At 49.8% G+C, this 21,267-nt stretch overlaps 2 protein-coding genes and 1 long non-coding RNA gene across 5 annotated transcripts in view; 1 reads left to right on the forward strand and 2 right to left on the reverse strand.

Moving 5' to 3' along the window:
* Positions 1 to 21,267, reverse strand: part of LOC130387257 (glutamine-rich protein 2-like) — a 39,988-nt gene that overhangs the window by 17,797 nt on the left and 924 nt on the right. The window lies entirely within an intron of this gene.
* Positions 1,859 to 18,451, forward strand: pitrm1 (pitrilysin metallopeptidase 1). 3 transcript variants are annotated; one of them, XM_056596138.1, is made up of 27 exons: positions 1,859 to 2,020; positions 2,259 to 2,364; positions 2,779 to 2,885; positions 4,950 to 5,101; positions 6,036 to 6,150; positions 6,649 to 6,745; positions 7,080 to 7,240; positions 8,446 to 8,572; positions 9,282 to 9,370; positions 9,739 to 9,867; positions 10,471 to 10,584; positions 11,509 to 11,605; positions 11,723 to 11,857; positions 12,081 to 12,219; positions 12,509 to 12,625; positions 13,509 to 13,638; positions 14,252 to 14,372; positions 14,586 to 14,662; positions 14,806 to 14,971; positions 15,380 to 15,480; positions 15,612 to 15,732; positions 16,074 to 16,115; positions 16,489 to 16,601; positions 16,762 to 16,884; positions 17,110 to 17,255; positions 17,911 to 18,013; positions 18,091 to 18,451. In XM_056596138.1, exons 1-27 carry the CDS (start codon positions 1,974 to 1,976, stop codon positions 18,182 to 18,184), a joined length of 3,069 nt encoding a protein of 1,022 aa, XP_056452113.1. In that variant the 5' UTR covers positions 1,859 to 1,973; the 3' UTR covers positions 18,185 to 18,451. The 3 variants fall into 3 exon arrangements, with proteins under 3 accessions (XP_056452113.1, XP_056452114.1, XP_056452115.1); XM_056596139.1 differs by having other exon boundaries at positions 2,262 to 2,364; XM_056596140.1 differs by lacking the exons at positions 1,859 to 2,020; positions 2,259 to 2,364; positions 2,779 to 2,885; ... (2 more) ...; positions 6,649 to 6,745; positions 7,080 to 7,240 and adding an exon at positions 8,316 to 8,326 and having other exon boundaries at positions 18,091 to 18,440.
* On the reverse strand, positions 18,597 to 20,538 carry LOC130387147 (uncharacterized). Its single transcript, XR_008896290.1, has 4 exons — positions 19,772 to 20,538; positions 19,635 to 19,682; positions 19,266 to 19,418; positions 18,597 to 19,132 (listed from the first exon to the last, which is right to left on the reverse strand). It is a non-coding gene; the product is annotated as an uncharacterized LOC130387147 (long non-coding RNA).

Raw genomic sequence — 21,267 nt, forward strand, 5'->3', positions numbered from 1 at the left:
CACGCTCACAACAGTGCTCTTTAGCAAGGCGTTAGCGGTGAGTGCATTATGGGTAATCCCCCAGGGAGGATCCGACACGGAGATGAGGAACATCTCGTCTCCGTGGCGCCGGGACCGGAGGACCGAACACAAAGACGTGTTCCGGCTGCAGACGCGCGGGGGGGGGGGGGGGTTTACGGTTCGATCCGGCCTAATGGATCGGCCTAATCCTAATCCAGCGGACCGCAGTCTAGACGCACAACACCCTTTATACACCCCGGATTACACCACACAACAACTAAACCAACTCTATATATAGAGATATACATAGAAACATGGAACGTAGAGAGAGAGAGAGAGACAGAGAGAGAGAGAGAGAGAGAGAGAGAGAGAGAGAGAGAGAGAGAGAGAGAGAGAGAGAGAGAGAGAGAGAGAGAGAGAGAGAGAGAGAGAGAGAGAGAGAGAGAGAGACAAAGAGACAGAGAGACAGAGAGACAGAGAAAGATGGACACAGAGACAGAGACAGACAGACAGAAAGAGGGAGAGAAAGACAGAGGGAGAGAGAGAGAGACAGAGGGAGAGAGTGATGGAAAGAAAGACAGACAGATAGACAGACAGAGGGAGAGGGAGGGAGAGAGGGAGAAACACACACACTGTTAAAATAGATGGATGCATACTTCATAGACGCTGTAAGATTAGACGCTTGTAAATCGGCCTTCAACCCTATTGATCTATATACAAACCAAACCTTCGGAAACTTAACTAAAACCAAACTAAACAAGCTCTCCCCGAACATCTCTGTACCCGAGCAGCGTTTCAGCGGTATGAGTGAAATTTTTCAGACATGGTTTTCAGACCCGACGATACGATCGGTTACTTTCCATTGTTGGAACAAAGTGGTTTTCATGACTGAATACGAGATGGCCTCTGTGACGGGGTGGTTATGTACACAGCCATGATCTCTCAGTTCTACCAAGGTCTCCTCTGATGAAGATCTCTGACAGACAGCTGGAGGACACGGCTGCCGCACCACATTAACCGCCAAGGACTTCTGTCAAACATCGCGACATAAAGACACCAATACCAGACACACACACACACAGATCAAACGCTCAGATTGAACCCCACGCCGAGGAAAAATGCAGTGATACTTCTGTTTGGTTAGAACTGAACAGTAGTGCAGTAAATACTTTGTGAGGAATGACCTCCTACGCAGAGGCCTCCGAGTGCCAGGGAAAACATAGTTTCCCCCAACCTGCTCTTTGGAGCCCAATCATTTGGAGGTAGAGGTAATTCTCCTAATTTGACCGATGAAGAAGGGGGGAAACCTATTGATTGATATTATAAATGCAGCATGAATAATGGGGAAGATTACAAATGAGAAAAGGACGCGAAGTGGAAAGTAAAGAGTGTAAATAAACTCCCGGTATGATGTCACCACCTAGTGGTTGAAAGTGTACATTACATATATTAATTAGAAAGGACTTCTATTTGTCGTAAGTAGTATTAAAAGTTCTAAATTAAGTTCGTAAATGTAAAATCCGCACATGAAATGGAAAGGAATATTTTTCATTAGTTAATCTTTTGCAACATAAATAACATTGAATGATGAAATTTATTGATTTTACCAAACGTTGATTTATAACTCGTTTCTAAATTAGTTTCCAGTTTTGATGTTTTAAATTTCTCTTAAGGGATGTATAAGAAAACATGTAAGCGAATTAAAAGTATAAAAAGTCAGTAGCCTCACTATTGGTTTTCATAACCCGATGTCCTTCAAACCTGTTATCTTCAGTCTCCACCAATCCCGAGCGAGCTTGTTGTTCCACCGGACCAATCACAGCCCCGTTTGGTCGAACGTCACCTGTCATCTGTTCAACGCTACAGCGCAGCCGGCGTGAGTCCCTGATGATGCTGAGATCATACTATGACTCCATGTGACATCACCCGGCAGATTATCGTAATATCTAGACACTAATATTAATATATTAATAATGTTCCGTCAGGCCAAAGCGGTGGCGCGGAAGCTACGATGTCTCAGGTGAGTGATACGTTATTAATCAGCTCCAAATGTCGTATAAACAATGACTAAGGTGAATTTAACGTTATCAATCAGTTGTTATCTGTCGTATAAGCACCCAGTAACGTGGGTGAGGGACATCCACCTTACTCAGTGTTTATACGACATATTGTAAGTAACGTGGAGTTGAGGAGTCCTGTGTTGTGGTCCTGGTCAGAGCCATGTGACCCAGAGTAACCCCCACACCCCCCTCCACCAGCAGCTTCGGACCGCAGACCGCCTGGAGACTCCAGAGCACGTCGGCCCGGGAGAGGGCTCTGCTCTACCGGCCAGGGCAGAGTATCGAGGGCTTCACGGTGAAAGAGGTGAACGTCCAGACCTCCATCTGACCCCCAGAGCTGATGACGATGAGGAGCTTTCTGGTCTCATCACAAACCGCACGTCTTTTGACCGTCTTAAGAGGGTATAACTTGAGGCTAGGGGTCTGACTTGTGGTTAAAGGGATATAACTAGTGGTTAGGGGCTCTGACTCGAGGCTGAGAGGTTCTAGGTTCAAACCCCCACAAGACTAGTTATAAGCGGGTATAACTAGTGGTTAGGGGGTCTGACTGACCCTGGGCTGAGAGGTTCTGGTTTAAACCCCCACCTCCTCAGTCTGCAATTGTAGGCGTTCTTGAGAAACTAGGATGGACGGTACATTATGGATATGGCTCGCCTACTGTGTTATTACCTAGTGTCTGTCTGACTGATGGTCTCTCTGACTGTCTGTCTGTCTGCAGGTGGTGGCGGTGCCTGACCTGTTTCTGACCGCCGTCAAACTGACCCACGACCGGACCGGAGCCCAGTACCTCCACGCCGCCAGAGATGACTCCAACAACCTCTTCAGGTACCAGCATACCCTAACCCCAGACAGACTACCCTAACCTAACACAACAACAACTCAGACTGTACACTAACCCCCTAACCGCACACTCTACCCGGACAATGTACCCTAACCCTAGAATGTGACCTGACCCTAGACTGTACCCTGACCCTAACCCTAACAGAATGCTCACTAACCCTAGACTGAACCCTAGCCCTAACCTGACAGACTACCCTAACGGCCGATTCATACCTCCGGATCCGGACGAAATTCGTCCATCCGCCCCAAACGTTGCCTCCGGAACTACCATGCCTCCGTCTGGTTTCAGCGTTGTTATGGATGTTACGCAATAAATCCTCTAGAGGGCAGTGACTGTCGTTTCACAAATTAACGGCATCGACAATCGCAAACATGACATCTGGAGAGATGATTTTGTTTTGTGTCATCCGATATCGGCCAAAAATAGTGGAAAATGTGTAGGCCTAGGCGGCGGTGGCATGTGACACCCCTCACCAACCCGCAGATTATCTCCTCAAATTTTGTTAAATGACCAGTTACAACTCATTGCCAAAGCAGGGGAACAAAAAAATAAAATGGTCAGGTATATAGTATAATATAAGTATAAAACGTTAAATACAATATATATCAGATATTATACTACTCTATCTATTTCCGCGAATGGTCTGACTTTTGACTCTACTGCCGCCTCAATTTCCGGTGGTATTGCTCCGGTTCTCCCGGAGCACTCCGGATTCGTAAGCTCAGAGGCGACGGACCCATTTACGGACGAAACACCTCCGGGACCGGACGAAACGGTCCGTATCCGTATTTACCGTAGGGTGTGAACGGGCCTTAACCCTAAACCCAGACCCTAACCTGACCCATACCTTACCCTCGAGTTTACCCTAACCCTAGACAGACTGTTGAACGGCCAGGGGTGGTTTGTTTCTAGAGGTCAGGGGTGGTTTGTTTCTAGAGGTCAGGGGTGCGTTTGTTTCTAGAGGTCAGGGGTGCGTTTGTTTCTAGAGGTCAGGGGTGCGTTTGTTTCTAGAGGTCAGCAGGGCTGTACGCTTACTTTTTAAAATGGTAGCACTGGTGCTAGCAAGCAAAAAAATTCAGTAGCACAAAAATAATTTTGATAGCACACATACTATAGTCAAAGTAGTATGTAGCCCCTATAGCCAAAGTAGTCAAAACTAAGCCTGCCTCGAGGCAATATTTACAAAACATAGACTTCTTGGATTGGTCGTAGATCAGCCAATTGAACATTTTTAACCATTGGGGGTTAAACCTGTACGTTTTCCCGTTGGCCGAGACGGAGTCATGGGTGGAGTCAACTTCGTCCGAAGGTGCCGGTTCCGTGCTTGTGGTCGCTGAGTCAATCTCTTCCATACGTGGATTTTTTTCCAAGTTTCCATCTTTATTTGATGAAGAAGAACTTCCGAATACAGAGAAATACCTTTTCATTTTTCTGTTTTGCTTAAAAAGTGAATTTCCCGCGACCGTTACAAAGCCTCTTCCTCAACGTGTGAATGTTCGGGAAATGTAGTTCTTTAGTAGTTGAGCGGAACTGGCGAGCCTATAATTCAAAATACATTTCCCTACATGCATCGCTCCCATTATGCTCCTACACACTCGCGCTTAGCAGTGCGAAAGCCGTACAGAAAGACGTATTTATTTTCCTTCTCAACCTTTCGCACCGGTGCGAGTGGACTTGTATTTATCTTCGCACGTTATATATTTTAATAGCAAATGCGATCAAAACTGTCGCACTGTACAGCCCTGGTCAGGTGTGCATTTGTTTCTAGAGGTCAGGGGTCGGTTTGTTTCTAGAGGTCTGGGGTGCGTTTGTTTCTAGAGTTCAGGGGTCGGTTTGTTTCCAGAGGTCAGGGGTCGGGTTTTTTCTAGAAGTCAGGGTTCGGTTTGTTTCTAGAGGTCAGGGTTCGGTTTGTTTCTAGAGGTCAGGGTTCGGTTTGTTTCTAGAGGTCAGGGGTCGGTTTGTTTCTAGAGGTCAGGGGTGCGTTTGTCTCTAGAGGTCAGGGGTGCGTTTGTTTCTGACGGTCAGAGTGCATTTGTTTTCCTCCCCAGTGTCATGTTGCGGACCACCCCCCGGGACAGCACGGGGGTCCCCCACATCCTGGAGCACACGGTGCTGTGTGGCTCCGAGAGGTTCCCCTGCAGAGACCCCTTCTTCAAGATGCTCAACCGCTCCCTCTCCACCTTCATGAACGCCTTCACCGGTACCTCCACCCAGTTCCATCTCCACCTCACCTCACCTCCACCCAGCTCCACCCCATCTCACCTCCACCCCCACCCACCTCCACCCCATCTCACCTACACCCCCACCCACCTCCACCCCGCTCCATCTCCACCTCACCTCCACCCAGCTCCACCTCCACCCCGCTCCACCTCCACCCCAACTCAGCTCCAGCTCCACCTCACCTCCACCCAGCTCCACCTCCACCCCGCTCCACCTCCACCCCCACCCAGCTCCACCTCACCTCCACCCAGCTCCACCTCACCTCCACCCCACCTCACCTCCACCCCCACCCACCTCCACCCCGCTCCATCTCCACCTCACCTCACCTCCACCCAGCTCCACCCCACCTCACCTCCACCCCCACCCAGCTCCACCTCCACCCCAACTCACCTCCACCTCCACCCAGCTCCACCTCCACCCCAACTCAGCTCCAGCTCCACCTCAGCTCCACCCACACCTTCACCTCATCTCCACCTTCACCTCAACCACACCCCCACCTCCACATCTGTGGGTACAGCACTAACAATCGCTAGGTTAACCCATTTCCCGTATACAACAGAGAACTAAGATAAGATGCCACAAAATATTCAGTATTATTTTTAAGTGCCAGGACATAAAACACACAAAAAGTGCGTAAGAGGGGTGGAGGGGGGGGGGGGGGGGGGCGGTAAGGGGGGAGGCTTTTCAGAGTCTAGGTTAACTCTAAACACTGAGTGGGGCTCAAGAAGAGGTGTTCTGGTCTATTGGTCAGAGAGTTTGACTCCCTTACCACTCCCTCCATTAATACTTCGCAAAGACTGATTGAGGGTGATTTAATGACCACCTAGCACTGATGCATTGTGGTCATTGTTCTATTCTCCTTTACTACCCTGTTGCATTGTGGTGATTGTGGTTCTCTTCTCTCGGTTATTCAGCCAGTGACTACACCATGTACCCGTTCTCCACCCAGAACTCCAAGGACTTCCAGAACCTTCTGTCTGTCTACCTGGACGCCGTGTTCTTCCCCTGCCTCCGCGAGCAGGACTTCAGGTCTGACCCATACCTTGGGCCCGGTCTCAGGACTATAGGTCTTCTAGCACCTCTGATAAGGACGGGACCCATAATCAGGGCTTGTTATAACTTCTGGTTCTAAGGTTCTGAGGTTTAGTTTGAGGAACCAAAATACCGTCAGTACAATTTTACTGAATTCCGCATTTTATGCAGAAAGGAACGTGGAGGTGGTCTGACTGACAGGGGGGTGGAGGTGGTCTGACTGACAGGGGGGTGGAGGTGGTCTGACTGACAGGGGGGTGGAGGTGGTCTGACTGACAGGGGGGTGGAGGTGGTCTGACTGACAGGGGGGTGGAGGTGGTCTGACTGACAGGGGGGTGGAGGTGGTCTGACTGACAGGGGGGTGGAGGTGGTCTGACTGACAGGGGGGTGGAGGTGGTCTGACTGACAGGGGGGTGGAGGTGGTCTGACTGACAGGGGGGTGGAGGTGGTCTGACTGACAGGGGGGTGGAGGTGGTCTGACGGTGTTGTCTCCAGACAGGAGGGGTGGAGGCTGGAGAACGAGGACCCCCAGGACCTCAACTCTCCGCTGGTCTTTAAGGGCGTGGTCTTCAACGAGATGAAGGGAGCCTTCGTAAGTCCGTCCTCCTCATCCTCCCTCCCTCTCTCCTCATCCTCCCTCCCTCTCTCCTCATCCATCCTCCCTCCCTCCCTCCTCATCCTCCCTCCCTCTCTCCTCATCCTCCCTCCCTCCCTCCTCATCCTCCCTCCCTCCCTCCTCATCCTCCCTCTCTCCTCATCCTCCCTCTCTCCTCATCCTCCCTCCCTCTCTCCTCATCCTCCCTCCCTCCCTCCTCATCCTCCCTCTCTCCTCATCCTCCCTCTCCTTATTTAGAGGCCGACATTAATGTGTGTGTGTGTGTGCCTGTGCCTGTGCCTGTGTGCGTGCGTGTGTGTGCGCGCTACAGTCAGACAGCGAGCGTGTGTACGGCCAGCAGCTGCAGAACAAGCTGTTCCCCGACCACACCTACTCCGTGGTGTCGGGAGGAGAGCCGCTGGACATCCCCGACCTCACCTGGGAGGAGCTCCGGCGCTTCCACGCCACGCACTACCACCCTAGCAACGCCAGGTACACACCCACCCTAGCAACGCCAGCTACACACCCACCCTAGCAACGCCAGGTACACACCCACCCTAGCAACGCCAGGTACACACCCACCCTAGCAACGCCAGGTACACACCCACCCTAGCAACGCCAGGTACACACTAGGGATGTGTCGGTCGCGACTGATTCGTTACAACGAACGAATCCCGAACGTGAACGACAAGAACTGGTTCCCCAAAACAAGAAGAACTGGTTCTTTGATTCTTTTTTTTTTAACATAAACCAAACATATGGTCACGTAAATAAAATATACAAACGAACAGAGCTCCGTCTCCCCGCGACTTCTATTGATTGAGTCTACAACTTTCTCAAAGATTCAGCCAATGAGAGGTAGCAATGGTGTTGGAATGGCACCTGGGTAAACCAATGACAAGGTGGTACCGTCGAATATGCGCGCTTTCTTTGTCTGATGTATCTTGGGTCATACCATTCGACTCATATATCCCCCTATATTTTTTCGAAAATAGACTTGACCTCCATCTGTTTATTGGATAAACGCATTTCCCAATCCCAGGAGTCTTTGCTCCATTCTACGTCAATTTAAGAACAAACAAAGAAATTAAACTGCAGTTCGTATTTTTTATTTATGACCATGCAAGTTCTGTAATGCCTGAACAATGAAGAATTAAATGTAAAGTAAAATAAAATTATAAATGTAAAACCATGAATGAAATATAGAGTAAGCAAGTGGTATAAATATTGGTGGGACGTTCGGTATACTATATAGCAGGCATCTACAAACGGCGGACTGCGGTCTTGACGGTGCTGTCCGGACACACGACCAAATACAAAATTATAAAAAAAAGTTTTTTTATTTTTTATTTTTTTTAAGATATAATCTGACGTAACGAACGAATCAAAACGACCGAATCAAATAAACGAATCGTTATAGTGAACTGAACTGAAAGAACTAGTTCCCGGAAAATAATCATTTTGCCCATCCCTAGTACACACCCACCATAGCAACGCCAGGTACACACCCACCCTAGCAACGCCAGGTACACACCCACCCTAGCAACGCCAGGTGCACACCCACCCTAGCAACGCCAGGTAGACCTGCACTGTCATCCTAGCAACGCCAGGTACAATCCAGCCCTAGCAACGCCAGGGCCACGCCTCCCCTAGGTCCCCCCCACCCCGGAGTGACCCTGTGGTCCTCCTGTCCGCAGGTTCTTCACCTACGGAGACCTGCCCCTGGAGCAGCACCTGCAGCAGATCCAGCAGGAGGCGCTGTCCCGCTTCGACCGCACAGAACCCGACACACACGTCCCCCCGCAGCCCGCCTGGACCAGCCCGGTAAGACCGCACAAACTACACTCAGACTACTTCTCTGAATCTAACAAACTACACTCAGAATCTAACAATCTACACTCTGAATCTAACAAACTACACTCAGACTACACTCTGAATCTAACAAACTACACTCAGACTACACTCTGAATCTAACAAACTACACTCAGAATCTAACAAACTACACTCAGACTACACTCTGAATCTAACAAACTACACTCAGACTACTGCTCTGAATCTAACAAACTACACTCAGACTACTGCTCTGCATCTAACAAACTACACTCAGACTACTGCTCTGAATCTAACAAACTACACTCAGGCTACTGCTCTGCATCTAACAAACTACACTCAGACTAAACTCTGAATCTAACAAACTAAACTCAGACTACTGCTCTGCATCTAACAAACTACACTCAGACTACACTCTGAATCTAACAAACTAAACTCAGACTACTGCTCTGAATCTAACAAACTACACTCTGAATCTAACAAACTACACTCAGACTACACTCTGAATCTAACAAACTACACTCAGACTACACTCTGAATCTAACAAACTGCACTCAGACTACACTCTGAATCTAACAAGCTACACTCAGACTACACTCTGAATCTTAGCTATAGCCTCTTCAACACACCACACAAAAGGAGCCGTCCACAGTGAGTGATGTGATCATACGTTCTGCTCTCTGATTGGTCCCCCCCTCCCCAGAAAGAGGACCATGTGACCTGTGGTCCAGACCCCCTGGCCCCGGACCCCAGCAAGCAAAGCACCGTGTGTGTGAGCTACCTGCTTGGGGAGTACGTCTCACACACACACAGAGACACACGCATGCACGCCCCCGCACATTCTAAAGCAGCAGTTACTGGTCAGGTGACATGACCAGTGACTGGGCATAGTTCAGTCAGTGGTCAGGCACACACACATGACAGGTCCAGGCACGCAAACACACACACAAGCACGCAAACACACACACAGGCACAGACGCACGCCCACGTGCAGAAGCACACGTACAGACACACACACACACACACACACAGTTCGGATTTAACCTGAGGTATTGACTATACTAGTACACACTCCATTGGTCTCTCTATGAGGAAAGAGGGAGGTTTGGTCCCGTGTTGTGACCCTCCCCTCTGTGACCAAACCCCCTCCCCCTCTCCAGCATCACAGACACCTTTGAGGCCTTCACCCTCAACCTGCTGTCTTCTCTGCTGATGTCCGGGCCCAACTCCCCCTTCTACCGCGCGCTGCTGGAGCCCAAGATCGGGAGCGACTTCTCCTCCGTCGTAGGGTGGGTGGGGGCTGCGGTCTGTGAGGTCACAGCTAGAGTGGCCCTATCACATGGCAGTATGCTAATGAGTCGGGTGTGGATCACCTCTTGTTGTGTTTGAAGTATGTAACGTGATTAAAGATGACTGCCGTCAGTGCTGCATGTTGATAGCATGTGTACGGTGTGTAGTATAGACAGTGTGTAGTATAAAGTGTGTAGTATAAAGTGTTTGTTTTTAGTATAAAGTGTGTGTTGATAGTGTAGTACGTGTTTTATAGTATAAAGTGTGTAGTATAGTGTGTGTAGTATAAAGTGTGTAGTAATTGTGTGTATGATGTGTCGTATAACTAGTGTGTGTATCGGTGTGTAGGTGCGAAGGAAGCACCCGGCAGGCCTCGTACAGCCGCGTTGGTAGTCTAGTATAGTGTGTGTAGTATAACTAGTGTGTAGTATAAAGTGTGTGGGTGTGGTATAAAGTGTGTACGTGTGTAGGTACGACGGCAGCACCCTTCAGCATTGCTAGTCTATTATAGTGTGTGTGGAGTATATCCAGTGTGTTTAGTACAACTAGTGTGTAGACTATGCAGTGTGTGTGTGTGTAGTACAAAGTGTGTACGTGTGTAGGTACGACGGCAGCACGCGGCAGGCCTCGTTCAGCGTGGGGCTCCAGGGGACGGCGGAGGAGGACGTGGAGAAGGTCAAACACATCATCAGCCAGACCATCAGGGAGGTCATCGCGTGAGTACTGACCCGGGAACAGTCACCCTACACTGATACCCTATGATACACACTACAGTATGATACAGACTGACCCGGGAACAGTCACCCTACACTGATACCCTATGATACACACTACAGTATGATACAGACTGACCCGGGAACAGTCACCCTACACTGATACCCTATGATACACACTACAGTATGATACAGACTGACCCAGGAACAGTCACCCTACACTGATACCCTATGATACACACTACAGTATGATACAGACTGACCCAGGAACAGTCACCCTACACTGATACCCTATGATACACACTACAGTATGATACAGACTGACCCAGGAACAGTCACCCTTCACTGATACCCTATGATACACACTACAGTATGATACAGACTGACCCAGGAACAGTCACCCTACACTGATACCCTATGATACACACTACAGTATGATACAGACTGACCCAGGAACAGTCACCCTACACTGATACCCTATGATACACACTACAGTATGATACAGACTGACCCAGGAACAGTCACCCTACACTGATACACACTACAGTATGATACAGACTGACCCAGGAACAGTCACCCTACACTGGTACACACTACAGTATGATACAGACTGACCCAGGAACAGTCACCCTACACTGATACAGACTGACCCAGGACCAGCCCCCTACAGACTGACACAGTACGACATACTAGGAACCAGGTACCATGGTACAGTAGTTTTTCTGCTAAAATACTTCATCCCAGAACAGAACAGTGGTAGTACAGGGAGAGAACCCCCAAGTAGAGGGAGGGCTACATTTATTTACCTTTACATTTGACATTGCGTTTATCTTACGACCGCTCGAGTTTGAAGAGGAACCTCCTCTCTCTCTCCCTTTCACCCTCCCCTCCTCCCCCGCCCTCCCTTTCTCCCCCTCCCTCCCCTAGGACGGGCTTTGAGGAGGAGCGTGTGGAGGCTCTGCTCCATAAGATCGAGATCCAGATGAAGCATCAGTCCACCAGCTTCGGCCTCTCCCTGGCCTCGGTAGGGTCACACGACCTCCGACCCCCGGTCCACTGACCCCCGAACCCCGCTAGCAGGTTCACGGGATGATTTATCCGCACCTGACGTACGTGTGTGTGTGTGTGTGTGTGTGTGTAGTACATCGCGTCGTGCTGGAACCACGACGGAGACCCCGTGGAGCTGCTGAACATCGGGGAGCTGGTCTCCAGGTTCAGACGCTGCCTCAAGGAGGACCCCCGCTACCTCCAGGATAAGGTCCAGCACTACCTCCAGGTACACACACACCCCCCAGGATGAGGTCCAGCACTACCTCCAGGTACACATACCCCCCAGGATGAGGTCCAGCACTACCTCCAGGTACACCCCCCCACCTAGTCACAGCCTGCACATATCCCAGAAGTTAACCCTCTCCTTATCCAAGAGGAGACTTCAACCTCATGAGCGGACGCTAGTCTGTAGCGGCTAACGGCTAACGGGTTCCATCTCCCGTCTCCAGGACAACCCCCACAGACTGACCCTGTCCATGAGCCCGGACCAGGCCTACCTAGAGAAGCAGGTCCTGGCCGAGCAGGAGAAGCTCCAGAGGAAAACCGAGGCGCTGACAGAGGGAGACCGCAAGGAGATCTACCACAAGGGTCAGACTCACCGCCCTGTCTCTCTTACAAACCACACTGTCTCTCTTACACACCGCCCTGTCTCTCTTACACACCACCCTGTCTCTCTGACACACCGCCCTGACTCTCTTCCACACCACACTGTCTCTCTTCCACAACGCCCTGTCTCTCTTACACACTGCCCTGTCTCTCTTACACACCGCCCTGTCTCTCTTACATACCAACCTGTCTCTCTGACAGCTAGACTGTCAGAGAGACAGGCGGTCGAGCCCAGGCCCTCCTCTGATAACCTCAGGCGTTGGGTCCTCAGGTCTGGAGCTGCTGGAGGCTCAGAGTCAGGCCCAGGACGCGTCCTGCCTGCCCGCCCTCCAGGTGTCTGACATCCAGCGCACCACCCCTACCACGCCCGTGGAGATGGGCACCGCAGGTACGCCCCACCTACAGTAGAACCATCCACAGTAGAACCATCTACAGTAGAACCATCCTACAGTAGAACCATCCTACAGTAGAACCATCCTACAGTAGAACCATCTACAGTAGAACCATCCACAGTAGAACCATCTACAGTAGAACATCCTACAGTAGAACCATCCTACAGTAGAACCATCCACAGTAGAACCATCTACAGTAGAACATCCTACAGTAGAACCATCCTACAGTAGAACCATCCACAGTAGAACCATCTACAGTAGAACATCCTACAGTAGAACCATCCTACAGTAGAACCATCTACAGTAGAACCATCTACAGTAGAACCATCTACAGTAGAACCATCCTACAGTAGAACCATCTACAGTAGAACCATCTACAGTAGAACATCCTACAGTAGAACCATCCTACAGTAGAACCATCCTACAGTAGAACCATCTACAGTAGAACCATCCTACAGTAGAACCATCCTACAGTAGAACCATCTACAGTAGAACCATCCTACAGTAGAACCATCTACAGTAGAACCACCCTACAGTAGAACCATCTACAGTAGAACCATCTACAGTAGAACCTCCTACAGTATAACCATCTACAGTAGAACCATCCTACAGTAGAACCATCTACAGTAGAACCATCTACAGTAGAACCATCCTACAGTAGAACCATCTACAGTAGAACCATCTACAGTAGAACCTCCTACAGTAGAACCATCCTACAGTAGAACCATCCTACAGTACTACAGTAGAACCACCTACAGTAGAACCATCTACAGTAGAACCATCCTACAGTAGAACCACCCTACAGTAGAACCATCTACAGTAGAACCATCCTAAATCTCTCTCTGAGTCCATGTATTAAAGCTCTCTCTCCTCCACCAGGGGGCGTGGCCGTGCAGTACTGCGAGCAGCCGACCAATGGGATGCTGTACTTCCGGTCCATGTGCAGTCTGAACACGTTGCCAGAGGAGCTGAAGGTCTACGTTCCTCTGTTCTGCAGCGTCCTCACCCAGTGAGTCCCTGTCTTTATAGTTAGGGTTACAGGATCTTAGGTTCTACGTTCCTCTGTTCTGCAGCGTCCTCACCCTGTGAGTCTCTGCTTCTGCTTGTGAGGGACGTCTGGCCTGGCTCTGTAGGCTCCGCTCTTCTCTATAGAGATGTTCCAACACAAAAGAAAATCAGATAGCTCAGCTTTAGTATCGGCCGATACCGAGTCGATACAGCATTGTGTCTACCAACAGCACTTGTTCTCATTGAAGGGTTCTCATATGATGACAGCAGAATGTATAGTCGGTTCACTTACTGTTGCCAATTTTTTTCTGTTGACACATTTACATTTATAATTGCTAATTATTATAATACATTTGTATTCTTGTAGAGTTAAGCGTGAGCATCCATGTTTTTACGACTTGGTAGCTCGAACGCACTTCGGTCAGAGACGACACGTTTCCCATTCCGACAGCGCTGTGTTTGTGAGGTCCTCTGCGTAGTAAAGGGCTCATGTGAGGGTATCAGATCACCGCATAGACTGTTGCTCGCCGATACCCAATTGGAGGAGTTTCAGATACTGGTATCGGTATCGGAACAACTCCAGGTAACCCGGTACACCCCCCCCCCCCCCACAGGCTGGGCTGCGGCTCTCTGGACTACCGGCAGCAGGCCCAGCAGATGGAGCTCAAGACGGGGGGGATGTCCGTTTCCCCACTGGTGATCCAGGACTCCGCCCACCTCGACATGTACGAACAGGTGAGTCTGACTCCGCCCACCTCGACATGTACAAACAGGTGAGTCTGACTCCGCCCACCTCGATAGGTGGGCGACCCCTGGCAAAGCGTCAGTCCTGACAGAATGCAGGAGGTGGCCTTTTGAAGGCAGGAAATGGGGTTCTGAGCACAGGTAGTTGGGTTCTGACTTCTGAGCACAGGAAGTAGGGTTCTGACCGCTAGCTCTGTCTTCCAGGGCGTCCTGCTCTTCTCCTCCTGTCTGGAGCGCAACGTTCCTGACATGTTCGGCCTGTGGAGCGACATCTTCAACAGGTGAGGGGTTACCTTTAAGGTTGTGTATTTATCAGTAAGAGCTCCAGAATCGGGCTAAAACATCCACTCCCAAGCTAGTCCCAGGATGGATAGCGTCTGGGACTAGCTCGGCGTCCCGTGCTAACCCCGTCCCTTCCCTAAAGCCCTCACTTTGACGACGAGGAACGCCTGCGCGTGCTCGTGATGATGTCAGCGCAGGAGCTGGCCAATGGGATCTCCTACTCGGGTCACATGTACGCCATGACGCAGACGGGGCGGAGCCTGACCCCGGCCGGGGGGCTGCAGGAGACGTTTGGGGGGATGGAGCAGGTGAGGCCGCAAAGACCAACTGGTGAACTGACTGCATTCATACAGCGCTGTTCTAACCAGTGGCCACTCATTCACCCATTCATGTACACATTCACACACCGACGGCGGTGTCAGCCAAGCAGGGCGACAGCCAGCTCGTCAGGAGCAGTCAGGGTGAGGCGTCTTGCTCAGGGACACCTCGTCACGCTAGGAGGTGCTGGGGATTGAACTAGCAATTGCCTGCTTAGGGATTATTCAAGGACACTTTTTTACTTGGGGTCGCCGGCCACCCTCTGGCAGTCAGCAAGGCAACCAGACATTTAAAGTGGATGTATAAAGTCAAAGTGGAACACTTTTAAAGTGTTTTTTAACGTGGTTCCACACAACTTCCTGCTTGGGTCTGAGTCTGTGCGTTGTCGTGGCGACCAGGTGAAGTTCATGAAGAGGATAGCGGAGATGTCGGACCTCGGCCCGGTCCTACGCGCCCTTCCTCGGATCAAGAAGCACATCCTGAACCCTGACAACATGAGGTGAGCCTCCACCAGCACCTCGTTGACACCGACCGTGGTTACCAAACATTACGCTAGTCGTATATTTTATAGTTAGTTACTAGTTACAAAGCATGAGGAGAACGATTGTTGTGTGGCCATGGTTGCGGCAGGTGTGCGGTGAACGCGACGCCTCAGAAGATGTCCGCCGCGGCGGGACAGCTGGAGTCCTTCATGAAGGACGTCGCCGGAAACAGACGCTCACACAAGACCACCACCCCCCACATCATAGAGGTAGGACCACCAGACTAGAGGTAGGACCACCAGACTAGAGATAGGACCACCAGACTAGAGGTAGGACCACCAGACTAGAGGTAGGACCACCAGACTAGAGGTAGACCACTAGACCACCAGACCACCACAGTAGAGGTAGACCACCAGACCACCAGAGTAGAGGTCAGACCACCAGAACACCAGACCCCACATCGTAGAGGTAGGACAACAAGACCCCCATAGTAGAGGTAGACCACCAGACCACCATCGTCTAGGTAGAGACCACCATATTAGAGGTCAGGAGTGCGGACCTCTTGTCCAGGTCAGCTTTAATAAATGTAACATCTGCCTTCTTTCCTCAGCGGCCGGTTGAAGACTCTGACGCCAGCAGGAAGCTGGTCTCGGTAAGCTGACCAAATCAACACGGCCCCTCCCTCAGAGAGGACTCCTTCAACTACAACACACGATTATAATGATCCAAGGTCACTGCAGCTCTGGCTAGAAGTTTTCAGCCAAGTTTAGTTTCACTTTCACTTTTAAAAAATTTAAGGTAAAATTCACCGGTGGTTGCTGATGAGTTAGCTTCTGAACACTACTGAACGCTGCTCTGGTGGAGCGGACCTGAGGGCATCCTGGTCATGAGCAGCGCTTACGTGCTAACCAGGGACCGCTAGGTAGCGCTTATGTGCTAACCGCTAGGCTAGTTCTTCTCATCCTGCCAGCTGGTGGCGTGGGCTGTCTAACAGGAAGTGTCTGTGTGCGTCCGCTGTGCAACAGGAAGTGGGGTTCCTTCCGTGCCAGATGAAGACCTTTTTCCCGATGGCGTTCCCCGTCAACTTCGTCAGCGAGAGCATCCGCACCGTGCCATTCACGCACGCCGACTACGCCAGGTACCCTCAAGGACCCCTTACTTACCCTCAATGACCCCTTAATTATCCCCAGGACCCCTTACTTAAGTCTTAACCGAATTAAGTCAATTGAATTCACATGAGTTCATCCAGTTCAGTAACATCGAAGGCACGCGTCTCATTGTGACCGTCTGTCCCTCAGTCTGTACATCCTGGCCAGGATGATGTCGGCCAAGTACCTCCACGGGGAGATCAGAGAGAAGGGCGGGGCCTACGGCGGCGGAGCCCGGATGGGAGGCGGCCTCTTCTCCTTCTACTCATACAGGTGAGCAAAGCCAATCAGAACATTTGGTTTGTTTACGTAAATCGTGACGGTTAAGGTATGTTGTGATGTTAAAAGACATGCAAGAGATTCAACGTAGTCTTAGTCTACAAGGGCTTTCCAGGCCAACAATATACATCACCCAAAGCCTCTTCCTGTGTGTTTAAGAGATCCTAACTCTACTTCCTGTGTGTCTAGGGACCCTAACTCTACTTCCTGTGTCTTTAGGGACCCTAACTCGGTGCAGACCCTGGCGGCGTTCCGCAGGGGGGTGGACTGGGCGCGCTCCGGTTCCTTCTCCCAGCAGGACATTGACGAGGCCAAGCTGTCCGTGTTCTCCGCTGTTGATGCCCCCGTGGCGCCCTCCGACAAAGGTACAGAGGGTTCCCCTCGCTCTTTAGGAGAACCTTCCCAATGTTCAAGGGGCAGATGCTTTTATCTAAAGCCACCTACAATGAGTCCATTTGTCAGAAGAAAGAGAAACAATATATATCGCTGTCGGTTCAGTAAGAACCGGTTCATAGAACCAAGCACTAACAATCGCTAGGTTAACCCGTTCCCCGTATACAACAGAGATAGCTAGGATAAGATGCTACACAATGCTAAGTACTAAAGACAGCTAGGATAAGATGCTACACAATGCTTAGTACTAAAGATAGCTAGGATAAGATGCTACTTGATGTTAAGTACTATTATACAGTGCCAAGAACGTACTCGCACACAACTCGCACACAACGTCTAACTGATCACTGTTTTGATTGTTTTTTTTTTCTTTGTTTTGTTTTGTCTTGTTTTTGTTTTATTTATTTATTATTGCTTATGTTTATTTATTAATTTTTTCCACAATGTCTATATGCTATGTAAGGTGACCTTGGGTGTCTTGAAAGGCGCCTCTAAATTAAATGTATTAGTATTGTTATCCTTAGAACCTTCTCAACGTTCTCTAATAGTACGTTCTCCGCGTGGACATGGGGTGTGTGGGGCGGTAGTGGTTGGGGGTCGTGACCTCTGACCTGACTTCCTGTGCAGGTATGGGTCGCTTCCTGAACGGGATGACGGACGAAGTGCGGCAGGCCCACCGTGAGAGGCTGTTTGCCGTGTCGCAGAAGGAGCTGGTGGACGTAGCGTCCAGGTGAGCTAAGCTAAGAGTCAGCTGTTTGGGTGTTAGGGCCAGCGCTACATGTTGCTAACAAGCCAATGTCTTCCCAGGTACCTCGGCGTCGGCCAGCAGACCAGCGCGGCCGCCATCTTGGGCCCAGAGAATGAGAGCATAAAGAAGGACCCATCTTGGATCATCAAATAACTCCTCCATTTCAGAGACTATTTATGTACTTCTAAAATCGGTCACCTTTCAGATTGTGTCATAATCCGTTAAAATGTCCGCCGTTTACATTTGATCAAGCTTTTGATGAGTGACTGAACGCACACAAGTTATTTTATATTGATGTAGATACAATGTTAATTTGTTTGGTATTCATGGAAACCAAGTAATCGTGTTGAATAAACATATAAAAAAAACCTGCTTCTAGCAAATCCTTCCTCATGAGACACTGGGCTCTCAAGGGAGATTTGAGTTAAACCAGCAACTCTCTGTATGGCTATTCAAGTTCCATGAAAAGCTACTCCATAATCAATTCAAAGAATTTGTGAACGGCAAGATGCTCCAACAAATGAGTCTCTACCAAGTTAAACTGTCCACACGTTTTTAAGTCAAGCATTTTATTCAACACATGAAAAACACAACTCACAGTAACATTTGCTGACTGAAAAAAACAACAATTGTCTATCTGCTACAAAGTTACATTCAGCAGAGGTGCTGAGAACATTGAAAAGTAACCAAAAAAGTAAATAGAGACTTACAATAGATGGTTTTCCATCTTCTATTCATGTAAAGCTATTTAATTGGCTAGACATCCCTTCAGATGTCCCGCCTTCAGAAAAGAGACAGCACCCACCAAGCCCTTATAAGGACAACACTAACGCAATCCGAGGAAGAGGAGTAAACCAAGATAAGGACTGCCCAGGGGGACCCTCCTCCCAGTAACTTAGCATCTCCTCATCCCTGGGGACTTCTGGGGCTTTCATTCTGGGTGGCGCAGGTTGGGTCAGGGCGTCTGCTCCAGACTGGAAGACGTTGGTAGGTTGAGTCAACTTGGTGGGGTGGAGCCGTGGGCCGCTGCCCACCTGACGGAGAGGTGGGGGTGTTCGGGTTACTTGGAACGGTAGATCTACCTGGTCCTGGCCTCTCACTCTACAGGAGAGAACGAAAACTGTTCAGCGTCACGTCACCCAGTAAAAGGGAATAAAACATTAAACAAAAATGTAACTTGTTTATGGTCATGACGCAACATGAAATTAAACGGCAAAATAGAAAAGGAGCTAACCTGAAGTTCGGGTCCCTCAACGCATTGATGCTCCTCTAGGTCTAGGATCTGCTGAACCGGGTCTCCTCCTGGATGGAAGTGAGTCTTCCTCCTCAGAGTCATCCCACCCTCAGGTCTGGTCCAGAAATTCCCTTCCCGGGCCAGCCGGTACTGCTACGAGTTTAAACACCCGTTACCATCACTACAGTCAGGGTACCAGACACTTCTACACATCTTCCCTTTTTTGTAATTTTGTTCAACTTTATCCAAAGTGTCTGACAGTGAATCAAGATCCATTCTGGCCTATCCCGCCCCCTATCCCGCCCCCTATCCCGCCCCCTATCCCGCCCCCGCACCGAAGCTGAATCTATAAAGAGTTCCAGCCCTCACCCTGAGCGGCTCCTCAGCAGGAGATGGAAGGTCTGCATCCGTCTGGGCCTGGCAGATATACAAATGTACACGTTCACTACATGACCACTCATTATGTATTTGAAAGTGTTTTTGATATTAATAGTTTAATTCCTTACCGGTGTAAATGGCCGCTCTGCTGACGTGGCAGATTTCCAGACCTTTCAAGGCACGGAACTTTGCGTCGCTGATAATGCTGGCGTTTGAACTTTGCGTTGCTGATAATGCTGCCGTTTGCACTGACATTTTGTAAGTGTTGAGATCATTTTCAAATTTGTCAAATAAAATTATTAAGCTGTAAGCCACAAAGTTTCATGATAAATAACTGAATAGAAATTCGTCCATTTTATGTTTCAAGTCACCGTAAAGTACCAGTTCAAGGCCAAGATGCTTGTGCAATTGATTGAACCAATGGCCCCCAGTTCAGCAGCACTGCCGGTCGTTCGGCCAAATTCGTCCATTTCCAACACGACAAATTATTCAGAAACCAAACTCAAGATACTCAACCAAGTCAAAGTTCACCAGACCCAAACTAGACCCTGGTCCAGAACCCAAGACCACAATGAGTCCTCCAGACTGGTCCAACCCCACAACATCTCCGGTCCTGTTTGAACCTAATACACTGCAGCAATGACGAACAACAAGTCAGTAAGCATCAAACCAACCAGCAGCATGGGCAAACAAAACCAGCAGCAAACAAAACCATCAGCAAACAAAACCAGCAGCACGAGCAAACAAAACCAGCAGCATGAATAAACAAAAACAGCAGCATGAATAAACAAAACCAGCAGCACGAGCAAACAAAACCAGCAGCATGAATAAACAAAACCAGCAGCATGAATAAACAAAACCAGCAGCATGCATAAACAAAACCAGCAGCATGAATAAACAAAACCAGCAGCATGAATAAACAAAACCAGCAGCAAACAAAACCAGTAACCAGCAGCATGAATAAACAAAACCAGCAGCATGAATAAACAAAACCAGCAGCATGAATAAACAAAACCAGCAGCATGCATAAACAAAACCAGCAGCATGAATAAACAAAACCAGCAGCATGAATAAACAAAACCAGCAGCAAACAAAACCAGTAACCAGCAGAGCCGGCCCCAGCAGCAGAGCCGGCCCCGGCAGCCAGCGGGGTCCGGCAGCAGAGCCCCCAGCAGCCAGCGGGGTCCCGGCAGCAGAGCCCCCCGCAGCCAGCGGGGTCCCGGCAGCAGAGCCCCCCGCAGCCAGCGGGGTCCCGGCAGCAGAACCCCCAGCAGCCAGCGGGGTCCCGGCAGCAGAGCCGGCCCCGGCAGCCAGCGGGGGTCTCAATGTGTTGAAAGTTGAAGAAAGTGAAGCAGGAAATGTTGAGTATCTGGAGGTGCGTGCAGGTGTGTGCGTGTTTAATGTCCATCAGTACATCAACATGTAGTCCATGCTCTGGATACCACACTCGCAGCCCCACTCATCCACAGGTCCACTCTCACCACAACCCACTAAACACCAGCCCGGTCCCCAACCACCCACACCGTCTGTCCGTCTGTCCGTCGTCTAGTCCCTGGTGGTCTGATGCTTCAGAGACCTTCCACCGAGGCCTTCACCCGGACGTCATCATCATGCTGTAGACCAG

This window comes from Gadus chalcogrammus, chromosome 8 (genome assembly GCF_026213295.1).
Source record: "Gadus chalcogrammus isolate NIFS_2021 chromosome 8, NIFS_Gcha_1.0, whole genome shotgun sequence".
In the NCBI taxonomy this organism is placed as follows: Eukaryota; Metazoa; Chordata; class Actinopteri; order Gadiformes; family Gadidae; genus Gadus; species Gadus chalcogrammus.